Source organism: Equus quagga, chromosome 3 (genome assembly GCF_021613505.1).
Source record: "Equus quagga isolate Etosha38 chromosome 3, UCLA_HA_Equagga_1.0, whole genome shotgun sequence".
Lineage (NCBI taxonomy): Eukaryota > Metazoa > Chordata > Mammalia > Perissodactyla > Equidae > Equus > Equus quagga.
The window spans coordinates 94,035,246-94,049,022 of NC_060269.1; the positions used below are offsets into that span (position 1 = coordinate 94,035,246).

Consider the following 13,777-nt stretch of genomic DNA (forward strand, 5'->3'; position numbering starts at 1 on the left):
TTTAAGTGAGATACAAAGAAGACAGCCACATAGAACAGACGATAGTATTAAAAATCGTATCAATTAGCAGAAAAATTCCTAGGATGTTAAGAATTTGTCTAAATTACTTCACTAGGATAAATAAACGCATCAAGGAAGAAGAGAATCTCATCTTTCGGCCATCATGAATCCACTTACTTTCTCCCCTTTCAGAAATGTAATCCGCGAAGAGTCTGCATTTCTTCTCTCCTCAAAGTCCTCTGTGACCTGAGCTGAATGACCCTGAGTATAGCACCTCACTGATGATTCATAGCTCAGGTCTCCACTGCGAGTGATAGGCACGTGCACGACACCCTCCTTCTCCTTCACTAGGAGCAAATCCTTGGCAAACTGCATGCTGGGCACTGGGTGAGCAGAAGGAAACATGGAAGCATTGTTAGCAGGAGAGAGAGGGAAGTGGCCACAGCCCTCAGCAGCCCTCAGCAGCCATCTGCCAGGAGGGATCCACTAAGGGCCACCATAGGCTGGCAAACTAGAGATGGTAAGCAGATATCAAGGCATGGTTGCTGCTCTCAGGACAAGGAAACCGCTTCCACCGTGAGCGTGTTTCAAAAAAATAAAATAAATCAGCTTTGCACCTGTTTTTGCTCAGCTTCAAGAAACTGTCACTATCTCAAATGCAGACAAGTAATGCAAGTAAAGAAATGCGCCAAGTGTAAGAGAAATTTTGGTAGAGACTTAAGTACTCAAGAAAGTTCACTTTCCTTCTAAGGCTACAAGAAGGAAAACAGCAGTGCAAGTCTGATGATAAATGGCCACTCACATTGGTCCTGGGCCAGGAAGACAACAGGGAAGAGTGGGGACCTTGGTAAAGAGGAAAGAACAGGCCCTGTTTAGAGGGGGGTTGCTCCTCAGCTCCAGTCTTTTGTTGGCAGATCTTCCTATTTTCAAATGAAGCCAGAGATCTGGATTTTTATGTCATATGCCCTACATTTTAAAATAGCAACCATTAAAATAGTAGAAAGAAATTCCATATGGGCCAAAACAATTGGGATCAAACAAAACACCTCCACATGCTGAATCTGGCCAGTGGGCCCCCAGTCCGTGACTACTGCTGTTGAGGAGTCACCTCTCCTTTTGTAACCTGCATGGCCTCCAGGGAGGGATCGTAGCCAAACAGATTAAAAACAAGGGCTTTGGAGTAAACAGGCCTGAATTTCCATCCCAGCCCTGTCACTAATTAGCTGCATGAAATAGAGCAAGTTACGTAGATTTTCTGAGCCTTGCTGTTTTTTTTTTTTTTAAATATAAGTTGGATATGTTAATATCTAACTCATAGAATTGGGAGGATTGAATTTAATAAGACTATGTATGCATGGTACTCAGTACAGTATCTGGTACATAGCAGGTGCTCAAATTTTGAAAGGAATTATTATACTATGGCTTGTATTGCCCCCTATCTGCAGGCTTCTCAGTACAGAGGATCGTTTTTTTCTCCTTGCTTTCCATAACGCCTATGGTAATGCTCTGCATTAAGATGTGTCCCTTTCCAAGATCAACATTTTGTTGGTTGCTGGTTATTAATTTCTTTCATTATTTTTTTTTTGATGAGGAAGACTCGCTCTGAGCAAACATCTGTGCCAATCTTCCTCTATTTTGTGTGTGGGTCACTGTCACAGCATGGCCACCAACGAGTGGTATAAGTCCACACCCAGGAACTCAACCCGGGCCACCAAAGTGGAGCGCACTGAACTTAACCACTAGGCAATGGGGCCTGCCCCTGGTTATTAATTTCTAAATGAACAATACAAAGAGGCAGTCCCTCCAGTCATATGTCAAAACCTCCTGTGGCAAAACCAGTCTTTGAGGCTGCAGGAGGTGGACCCAAAAGCTGTAGTCCCCTATTTCTTGACTGCATCCTGGATGTGCCCTGCCAAACCTGAACGGAAGGGACAGGAAAGGTAAGCACCCGAGTGTTCTAGTCAACATGTAGAAAGAACTCCAACCTGCCCACTGCTCAGAACTGTTGGCGTTAGCAAAAATACAACAAACCTCTTATCTGAGCTAAGCCCAACAGTTACCATTTATTACTAAAGAAAAACCCAGAAGATACCTCTTAGAAGAGCAGCATGCCTAAAGGAAAATTGGCATGAGGCAATTTAGGCAAAAATTGGCAACAACTTGGCATTAGGCCTTGCACATTAATTGGTTAGGGCTCTGTCATCCAGTAAAATGGTCTGTGCTGTTAGAAGGTGGGTTGCAACGACATGACCTAGTGGAGGAGGGCAAAAGGAAGCCTGTTGCCAGGAAAAAAGCAACATAAGCAAGGAAGGTTTTCTGCTCACGGCTGATTGACACCTTGGATTGATTTTTCTTGCTGGCCCAACAGGCATCAAGTCAGAATAGAGTTAAAAGTGAAAAGTGGTAATGTTTGAATTTTGTTATGTATTAATGAATTCCAAATTCCTTGTGAGCTGTAAAAGACTCCTTTTTTCTTCTTTAACAAGATATTAAACCTCACTCTATCCTTAACTGCAAAAAAAAAAAAGAGAGACAGAGAAAGGGAAACACTTCTCTGATGCCTGCTGGGAAAGAGTCCCTGCCTTTGAGGAACCCCTAGGCCAGTGGGAGACTGAGGCAAGAGATGATGCAAAGACAAGAGGTGAGTTCAGGAAGAGGTTTATGCATGGGGTTTATGACAAACAAAGAAAGGGCCCAGGGGCCAGTCCCATGGCCGAGTGGTTAAGTTTGTGTGCTCCGCTGTGGTGGCCCAGGGTTTCGCCAGTTCGGATTCTGCGTCCAGACATGGCACCACTCATTAGGCCATGCTGAGGTGGTGTCCCACATGGAACAACTAGAGGGACCTACAACTAAAATATACAACTATGTGTTAGGGGGATTTGGGGAGAAAAAGGAAAAATAAAAAATCTTAAAAAAAAAAAAAAAAGAAAGGGCACAGCTCAGGTCACACATTGTGTTAGGGCTTTCATACATGTCATTCCATGTCATCCTCTCAACAACACTATACAACACAACAATCCCCACAGGAGGCAGGGGTGCTGGCCCTGGGGGGACAGTGTGCTGGACTGCAGAGTTTCTTCTCTTTCCACACCAAGGGAATGCATGAACATGATATGGACATCACTCTCTGAAGGCCCACAGGCTCATACGGTACGGTATAATACACTTATTATCAATGTCGCTCCAAGAACATTCATCACACATGACCCAGTTTGTAGTTATCTTCTTATTTGTGTAAGTCTTGTGTCCTTAAATAGATTGTGGGACTCTGCTCTCCTCTCCTCTGTAAGCCACACAGTGCTGAGTACCAGTCTTAGACACGGAAAAAGTAATCTTCTTAGTAACTGAGAAAGTAAGTGCAAATGCCACTGCCTGGAATGCGCTGGCCTCTTTATGGGCAACAGTTAAGTCGGAGATTTAGGAGAAATCCTGCCTCTGCTTCTTTCAAGTTAATGAATAGGTAGGACACAGCTGCATACACAGGGGTGTGGTGCAGTAGTGGCTACAAGGCCTTTCTTTCCTTGCTTGGCATTCCTCAGTCTAACTCCAGGTACCAGAGCAGAAGAGAACAATGAAAACAGGAAAATGTTCTGAGATGAGCTACCGAGATAATTTAAGGGCCTGAAATCAGCCTGGAGGAAAAAGATGAAGGGAGCTAAGATCACTTGGGAAGGCTGAAAGTTGACCTTTAAGGATCAGAAATGTGAAACATTGTTATACAGAGGACAGTGGCCAGCTAAAACTGCAACATGAAAAGTCAGCAGGGTAGGGTATAAAACCACAAGATTGGACTTGGATAGACCAGATCTGGGTTTTAACTCTGGCTCCATTACCTCCTTGCCACCTGATTTTAAATTATTCAACTTCAGTTTCACAGGTTGAAGAGCTTGTAAGGATTAGAGATAATGTAAGATTTTCTAGCCCAGAATGTGCACATTGAAGGGACTCAACAAAAGTTAGCAATTACTAGGAAGAAGGATAAGTGACTGAAGGAAGCTCTGAACACTACAATGGGTTACAAAAATAGGTTTTGAGATTTCTCTCTCTGGGATAAATTCTTGACTGAATATATATTGTTGTAGCCTTCCTGAAAGATTATAGTTTGTTTAACACATTCATTTTCTAAGTTTTCAACCCTAATGCCCATCAATAAAATATGGAGAACAGTCTAAACGGAATCCTCTCTGTTGATCATAGTGCAACGAAGTCTGTGGTGTTACTGGAGTCCCACTGGAAATGTGATAAATTACAGTTGTGTCAGGAGGAAACGAAATTAACATGTAATAAAATCTACTATGTGCCAGTACTAAGGTAGGTATTTTCCCATATTTTATCTAATTTAATCTTATAATAGTCTTGTAAGGTAGGATTTTCACTATTTAAGGATGAACAAAATGAGGCTCAGTAACCCTAAGGCAAGGCCTAAGGCCAAAGTGCAAGGAAGTGCTGGGGCTGAGATCACATTTTAGGACTTCTGATTTTGCATTCACTTTTCACGGCATCAGAGGGAAATTAACTATTCTTTTATGCAGAAGAATAAGAAGTCTTCTTGAGAATAAAAAGAATATCTGAATTTTCTTCTTCTTGTTTAGCTTCATTAAGGAAAAAAATATCCCACAGAGACTACTGCTGCACCAAATAGAACCGTTTAGTGCAGTGCAAAGAGTGTGGACTTGAGAATGCATGTTGGTTCCTCCATATACTAGACTTTCAGGGACATGTTTACTCCCCTCAGTCTCAGTCTCCTTATCTACAAAACAGATACCAAATAAAACCATGGGATTATGAGCAAATGAGATAACGTTTAATAGATCACTCTAAACTCTGACGTAATCTACAATATCAAATAGTACAATTGTTATAATCTTGTTCATAGTTAAAAAGTTACCATTTTATGAATCACAAACCTAAATGTAAAACATAAAACTATAAAACTTCCAGAGGAAAACAGAGGAGAAAATCTTTGTAACTTTGGGTTAGGCAAAGATTTCTTAGATACAACACTAAAGGCATGATTTACAATAGAAATATCAATAAATAGGACTACTGCAAAATGACAAACTATTTTTCTTTGAAAGACATTGTTAAGGGAACAAAAACAAGCACCAGATTGGGACAAAACATTTGCAAAACACAAATCTTTGTCCAGAATCTATAATAATGCAATGATAGAGGGAGAAAAACAACCGAACTAAAAAACGGGGAGGGGCAGGCCCTGTGGCCCAGTGGTTAAGTTTGCACGCTCTGCCCCGGTGGCCCAGGGTTTTGCCAGTTCGGACTCTGGGCGCGGACATGGCACTGCTCGTCAAGCCATGCTGAGGCGGTGTCCCACATGCCACAACTAGAAGGATGCACGACTAAAATATACAACTGTGTACTGGAGGGCTTTGGGGAGAAGAAGGGAAAAAAATGGGGAAAATATTTGAACAATATTTGGCCAAAGAAGATATATGGATGGCAAGTAAGCACTTGAAAAGATCTCAGTGTTATTAGTCATTCACTACATACCTACTGGAATAGCTAAAAAACCTCACAAAAACCTGACAATACCAAATGTTGGTAGGAACATAGAGCAAGAGAAATTCTCATACACTGCTGGGTGTAAGGCAAAATAGGTACAGCCATTTTAGAAACCAGGCTGGCAGTTTCTTATAAGGTTAAACAAGCACCATATGATCCAGCAACCCCACTCCTAAGTATTTAACCCAGAGAAACGAAAACCTAGATTCACACAAAAACCTATATGAAAATGTTTATAGCTACTCCATTGATAATTGCCAAAACCTGTAAACAAGTCAAATGTCATTCAACAGGTGAATGGATAAGCAAATGGTGGTACATCCATACAACAGGAAACTACTCAGCAATGAAAGGAACTAAGTTCTCATACACGCAACAACTCGGATGACTCTCAAGTGTAGTATTCTAAGTGAACGAAGCCAGACTCAAGATGCTACGTACTACATGATTCCATGACATTCTGAAAATGGTAAAACTTTAGGGACAGAAAACAGATCAGTGGTTGTCAGGGCTCAGGATGGGAGACAGGTTGAGTATAACAGGGCACCATAGAATTTTGTAGGGTGCTGGAACTGATCAACATCTTGACTGTGGAGGTAGGCACACCTCTGTATGCATTTGTCAAAACTCATCGAACTGTACACTAAAAAGGGTGAATTTTAATTTATGTAAGTTAGACCTTAATAAACCTAGCTCTAAAATAAGATACCATTTTGGACATATGCATATGGATATATATACATAAAAATACATGCATTATACATATACACACGTATTTTTTTCTCTTGAAGGATACACACAACATAAAACCTGGTTAAAATGGTTGTCTCTATGGAGAGGAACTGGAGGATTGGGAGAGAGGGGTAGAAGGAAATCTTAATTTTCATAGTAACCTTTTTTGCCACTTGATTTTTTTACCATATAAATAAATTATTTTTAAATAAACAAAAACATTAAAGATTGTCCTGCTGGGCTGCCTTTTCCTTTGCTGGCGACTTTTCTATCATTGGAAGAGTTTAATCATGGGCTCTATGGCCAACTACTGGGGACACTGATGAGGTGGAAGGTTTGATTTGATCTTCACCCAACTCCAGAATCTGACAATTCTAAATTTCATCAATTCTTCTCGAGAAGCAACTGTCCTTTTCTGTTCATCCTCATGTTGCTTAGGTTAGATCTTCAGGGGTGACTGATGTTTTGGTCACATACCTGTGTCTATTCATTCCTGCACATCATCTACAGGACTGCCAGTACTAGCTTCCTAAAACAGAAGTCACACCACTCCTCTGCTTAAAGCATCTGTTGCTCCCCTCTGCTTACAAATTCCTTAGGCTGGAACATAAGACCTCTTTGACCTTGACTTCAACCTGTCCTTCCGCTTCATTTCCTTCTGTTCGCCTCATGCCGGGCTCAAAGCAAAAGTAAGCATCTCACTGTTTTCCAAATACGCATCTTCCAAAATTTTATATCTCATGTATACTGTACCTCTCCATTTGACAAAGCTTCATTCTATCCATTAGATAAACTCCTATCACACCTGAAGACTCTGCTTAAATATCATCTCCTGTGTGAAATCTGATTCTTCCACACAGTTACTCTCTCTCCTCGACTGCTCACTATCTACTCAGTCTCCTCTGCTCCCATAGTACTGGATTTATAGCACTACTGGGTCATTTATCATAATACAGTCTAATTTTTCTGTTTGAGTCTGCTCCCTCCACTGAATGTTGAACTTCTTGAGGACACAGCCAAACTAAGGCTTATACATATTTTTGTGCCTAGCAGAGTCCAGAAACATGAATGATTATGTCTCACATATTTCTGTGTAAAACTGTGTGCATGCACCTGTATACACACACACACACACACACACACTTCTTGAGTGAGAAAGTGAATGAGTTCTAATGTCATACACACAGAAGTTAAGGAAAAAACAGAAATATAGTCTGAGCCACAAGCTGGCATCCCCAATCTCTTACCATCCTGGTATGTGTCATTAATTGCAATGACAGCCTGGAAGGGTTTGGTCAGTTCGGCCCCTTGTGCTGAGCTGAGGAAAACCACAAATGTCTCCAGCCCTTCAATTACTGGATACTGAGTGTCATCCAAGATAGTCAAGGTGCAATACTAGAAGAAAAATCAGGGTAACCAGACTTAATGCGCGATCATTTCACAATACACACAAAAATTGAATCATTATGTTGGACACCTGAAACTAATGTATGTCAATTATATCTCAAAAAAAAAATTTAAAGAAATTTAAGAAAAGAAGAAAATCAAAACAAACCTTAGAGAACACCCAATACTCAACACTCATTTGCCTTTGGGAGATAGGACAAAGGTGACAATGCCTTTCTTTGGTGGTCTTAAAGTAAACTGTTTTAATTTATAAAATGATAATCTCTTTATCACACACCTTAGATGTTTTGTTTCTAGATATTTACATCAAATAAGTGCAGTTTCTATCCTAAATCTGTGGTGCTGGATATTAGATGCTGAAATGTCACTTGGAGAGTCTGTAGAAGATCCTTCTAAGTGTGTCCTCTTGTCTGTATGTTTGTGTTTTTGAAGAAAGGGCAGATCCTAATATTGCAAGAGGAGTTTAGAGCCCTCCAGAGAGTCTGGAAAGCAGACCAGAAACAACACAGATCCATCAGCCTTTGACCCCTGTATGCTCACCTGCTCAGTGACACCTGGCCCGAACTCCACCTTCCTAGAGCTGGGAACGTAGTCAACTCCTGGAGTGGCAGAAGCGGGGTCCGAGGGCCGCGTGGCACACCAGACAGACGTGAAGGTAGAAAGGTCAGTTCCATGGCGGATAACTGGAATCTTCACTGTGCCTGAAGTGAGATTCAGAGAGATTGAGCCAGAAAATCAGTGGGGTTTTCACAGCAACATTCTCCCTGACAGCAGCAGCTTCAATCTGCCAGCTTGTCTAATCCAGCTTCAGTGATGTGCCTGTGCTCCCTCTGAGGGAGGCTGACAGGTATCACCATCTTTCTTTTTACTGTCACTAAGATCAACAGCAGACCTGGAGGAAGGCCTCACGGAGGTGATGCCGGAGAGCCAGCTCTTTGGAGAAAGTGTTTTCGTGACTTCAGAAGGAGACTGTTCACAGGAGAACAATGAACTTCAGGGGCGAGGGTCCATTGATAAACCACCCAAGTCTATTTAGAGAGAAGACACTCAGAGACTAGGGCCTCAGGGATGAGCTGGAAAATAGTCAATTAAGGAAGAACCAGCTGGGGGACTCTGTGGGGCCAGAAGCTGAATGTTCCTAATTAAATGTTCCTAACTAAGTTGATTTCCTTATTTTATCCAAGTGGTGCACACATCATTACTTAAGCCATATGTCCTTACTGCTTATCTTAGGAATGAAGCTCATCTTCTGGTCCACTGTGACATCATACTTTGTAGCGTCTTAATGATATACATGTAGATTTTTGGCTATTTTCACAATCAAGGTCAGAGAAAAGCTACACCATCAATCATATTTTTCTAGCCAATAAGCTGCGAGGTGACAAGTCTTCACAGCTAGGCATTGGGTGTAGGGGGAAGGAAACGTGGTATAGTAGAAAGGTCCGGGTTCTAATCCCAGCTCTGCCATATTAGCTGCTGATCTTGATGATTTCTTTAACCTCTCTGGGCCTCCTTTTGCTCTTCTATATAATGTTATCTCTTCCAGAGAAGAGTAAATGAGAATACATGAATGTCCAGGGCATGGTACTTGGCATTCAGCAAGGGCTCAAAAATACTAGTTCCCACTACATCTGAGAATATCTCCTTCAAAGAGGTGGAAGGCCTTGATCAGGTGGCTCAGATCAGTAGATACTCAGCATAGCTGAGGACCCTTCTGGCAGTACGTCTGCCAGCAGCATGAAGAAGACTTTGAGACCCTTGTGGGGCCAAAAGAGGGAAGTACCCTAGGTCTCTGAACACCATGTGGAAGAAATCTGCCTACTGATTGCTTTGGGCTATTATATGAATGAGAAAGTTCCATTTGTTAAGACACTGAAACTTAGGAATTTGTTTTAGCAGCTAGCAGTACACAAAGTAACTTTCCACCATCCTCGACAGATCACATTTCCCTCCTTTACAAGCCAAAATGCTCTGCACCACGCCCTCCCTCTGGACTACAGAGGTCAGCCAATGAAGCTCTAAGCCAGATCCCTCCCTGCCATCAGTAACTGGAGCAAGAAAAGTGGATGGAACTTCCTATTCTTCATGACCTTCCATTATTGGTCTTGCTGCCTAGTATTACATAGTGCCTCAGACCGACAATGATGTCACTGAGGAATGGCATTCTTAATATCTTAAGGATATTCTCAAACCTAAGAGGAAATTGTTCAAGAAAGGGATCAGGAGATTGGTGATGGAACCCCAGAGATGCTCCCCATTACCTGCATCCTCGCTGACAGTGAAAGCTGTGTTGCCCAGGGACACAGTGGAGGCATCATTGGGACCACTAATGAGCACCTTGGCTGACGCCACCCTTCCGATGCGGGCATTATCAGAAGCATCTGCCAGGGCAATCTCAAACTCTTCTTCCTCTTCATATTCACTATCATCAATAAGCATGACATCACAGGTGGACATGATGACACCAGGCCCGAATATCACACGACTTTCAGCAGACATCCCTCTAGATTTAAAATCAGATCCTGATTCTAGAGCATAGAGGCTACTGCCCATAGCTGACTTAGGAATTGTGTAACAAATTGCAGATACAATGCTGCTTGAATCCCCTGAAATACAAATGGCAAGAAAACCACAGCATTTGAGTGAGTGCTTCTCAAATTTTAAAATCTCTGGTAATTTAATTAGTTTGGCTCCCTCTGACACATTCCATTACTATTTCTGTTCAAACTCTGACATGAAACCTTCCTGCATTGCAGTTTCTTAAGCCTGTGGCATAAACCACTTGAGGATGTAATATACCCCAGATACTTCACCAAATGACTGAAAATGGATTTCCTCTTCTGTGAATTTTGTGCTCAGTTAATTCATGAGACTCATTGCCCACCACCTAAGACCACAGTGGGTGGGAAGATAAGAGACATATTTGGTACTTTAAGTAGCAAAGTAATTGTGTCCTGAAGGTAGTTCGAAGAGCACAGTTCGCTGCCTTTCTGAATAAACTTCTGCACTTTAATTCCCAGGGAGAAACAATCTTGCTTAAAAAAAGAAAGACAAAACAAAATAAAACCTGCCCCTCTGTACACATGACTTTACTTAGTGCTGCCACTTGTCTGGGTGACAGCTTGTTCTGGGCCTGGCTTGCTGGCCCAGAGCAATCAATGGGGCTTGCTTGTTTTCCAAGTGGCATCACCAAGGGTTTGCGCTGTCTATGGTGTTTGTTACACTCATACCCAGTCAGTAGATTCAATAAAAAACCTGACATCATCACTTACAGTCATATTGCGTCTTTGAATGGGGATTTAATGTCCATGTGTTTGAAAGTCTCAATATTGCGCAATCATAAACCCACATGATCTTTGTTTCGATTTTCATCGCCTCAAGAGTTGCCCTTTATTTCTTGCACACAGTTTATTTCTCATCTGAGCTCTAGATGTGACACTCACATAGGGAAATCTTTAAACACATTTTCGGCCTCCAAGAACTAAGATGGACAGCCAGTTCTAACAAACTGTAACTTCCTTCCTTGACCAAGGCTAATAAATATTTTATGGATTGGGTGATTGATTAAGAATCCTGAGTTGTTCATGAATAATTTGCAAGGCCAAATATAACTAGTCTTCTAGTGCCATTAAAGAAGAAATGGGAGTGCTAACAACTTGAACTAGGAAGAGAAGCCTTCTGATAGTACTCACTAGAGGTGGGATCATCGTTGGGGTTGTGCGGGGGATTTAGGTGAGTTAATACAGGTGAAGTACTTACACACATGAGTTAACACGGTACATGAGCACTTGGTACATAAAAAGGACTCAGTAAATGTTAGCTGTTATTACAGCTCCTTGTCACCTTTAGCGCCAACAGACCTTTTCTTTCAATAGGTGCAAACAGAAAACCAGCACTCTCGTTGACCCGGTAGGTCTTCTTATCAAATTCTAATGTGGGTTCGTCCTCAGTGTCATTGATAATGACCTTCGCCTGGGTGAACTCTCCTAATAGGGCATATGCTGGCATGCTGAGCTCTACGGTGAAACTCTCGATGTTCTCAAATATGTCATCATCATTGATGACGATGGTGCAGGATTTGGTATCCTCTCGCTCATCAAACTGCACCTGTCAAAGGAGACAACAAAGAGTTAAGCTGTGCTTCAGCTTCTCCTGTTCTGCTCCCCCAGAGCATCATGGGAAAAGAGGACCCAAGTCCAGTGGGCAGAGCACTGAATGAGGTAGCTGGTCCTTCATCCTCAACTTCCTGCTGTATTACCTGGAGGACTTGGCTACCTCTTCCCATTTTTCACCTGTACATTGTGGCTGATTTACTGTATAGGGACACGGAGGGCAAAGACATATTCTACCGTTTGGTAGGCACAGAAAAACATGTAGGTAACTATTCATAGCCTGTTTTGTTAACTCACTTGGGATAGCAAGAGGCATTTGATTACTCAGGTCCCTTTCTATTTGTGGCAAGTTTGCCTCGAAAGATCTTTGAACTTAGAGTGTGAAGTTCTGACTTTAAGTCCTGGTTCTATTACTTCCAAGCTGGGTTAGGCTATGAAACTTTACAAACATCAGATTTCTCATCAGCTAAAGAACAATAAGAATTCCCCCAGTTCACATACTTATTGGGAGAACTTAAGGAGACAACGTAAAATGAAAGTGCTAAATATATTTTAAAGAACTGAACAAATCCAAGATATTATCCTTATTACCATCACCATATTACTTGTACTATCAAAACTGTCATAGAATCTCAGTGTACTAAATAGTGCAGTTTGAATTCAGAGAAAGTTACATTATGAACAAGCCAGACTGAATTTAACTTTATATATGACTAAACCCTTTGCCAGTAAGATGGGCTAGATCTCTAATGTGAATGAATTTAGCCTGGTACGAAAGAGAAGAATTATTTTATGCGCATACAATTGTGAACTTACAGGGATTTATTCTGGTTTTACTTTGTCTAAAAAAGAAGATAAAGATAAAACTTTCAAATGGACCCAGAGCTATGGACTTGTCTAAAACTGAAAGGGCAGGAAATGAGCCTGGATTGCACTTTGTGTAAATGGAGACAGCTAAAACGTGCAAAAATAGTCATAAACCTCTAGGGACACATAAATCTGAAAAACATATAATTTTCTTCAATAGAAAATTATTATTCCATATCTAATCAACGAATCAAATTAAGTTTCACTAAGCTCCACATTTCAAAACAGTCCCAACTAAATGAAACACTGGATAGATCTCTACTTATGATCTAGAACACACTGCCTTTTGTCTCTCCTTGAAAAACACAAGTACATGCTCTTTCTTATCTTTGCTAAAAGACTTCTCAGCTTATCTTTCCTAATTCCTCCTTGAAAGTTGACATAAGAGGCCTTAGCTTAGTCTAGCTGAAATGCCTCAAAGAGAGAGCCCATTCTTCTTTACAGAGATTTACGTTGCTATAAGAATAATGAAATTGCTTTGAAAAAACACTTAATAAATACCTAATAAGTGCAAGGCATTGTGCCATACACAAAAGACGACAAATACTGGGCACCCTGCCATAAAGGAGTTTTCTCTAAGTCCCCCTCCTTTCTCTCTTGCTTTCACTCTCTCTTTTTCCTCTCTCACACCCTGGCATAATTACCACCACCGTAACATGGAGACGTGCAGATTTATTTCTCTGCTCCAGAACTCCTCTCTGGAGTCTCTGGCACTTCCTGCCACCGTATATACCTGTCATCTTATTGTCTCTAAGGCAACTCACACTCAACCTGTCCAAAGCAGAGTCAAGATGACTGCCTTGTCAAACCTGCTCCTCCTATGGTGTCCCTTCTTAGCAAGAGGCCTCACCATCCATCTCACCCTTCTACCCCACTGTCTAATCCACTGTGAAATCCTATCAATTCTTACTCATCTGTTGAATCCATCCACTTTTCTCCACATTCACTTTATAATTGAAGCCCAAGCCCCCATCACCTCTCACCCAGCCTACTCCACGAGCTTCCCAACTGGTCTCCCATATTCCCGCTTCCCTCTCTTCAGGTACAGAAGGTGAGGAGAGAGGAAGGGTTAGGATATCAGAGGCTTTGGAGACTGATTTTTGGTCATTAAGCAAAATGTAAAGACCAAGAAGCTGGAC

The 13,777-nt window shown here is 41.6% G+C and overlaps 1 protein-coding gene across 6 annotated transcripts in view; it reads right to left on the reverse strand.

The window, feature by feature from the left end:
- FRAS1 (Fraser extracellular matrix complex subunit 1) overlaps window positions 1-13,777 on the reverse strand; it is a 419,524-nt gene that overhangs the window by 44,495 nt on the left and 361,252 nt on the right. For all 6 annotated transcript variants that reach the window (XM_046656854.1, XM_046656853.1, XM_046656855.1 and 3 more), the window contains 5 exons: window positions 11,520-11,766; window positions 9,921-10,265; window positions 8,200-8,360; window positions 7,500-7,647; window positions 178-383 (listed from right to left, as the gene is read on the reverse strand). In XM_046656854.1, the coding sequence (XP_046512810.1) occupies window positions 178-383; window positions 7,500-7,647; window positions 8,200-8,360; window positions 9,921-10,265; window positions 11,520-11,766 (1,107 nt within the window). The remainder of the gene's footprint in view (window positions 1-177; window positions 384-7,499; window positions 7,648-8,199; window positions 8,361-9,920; window positions 10,266-11,519; window positions 11,767-13,777) is intronic.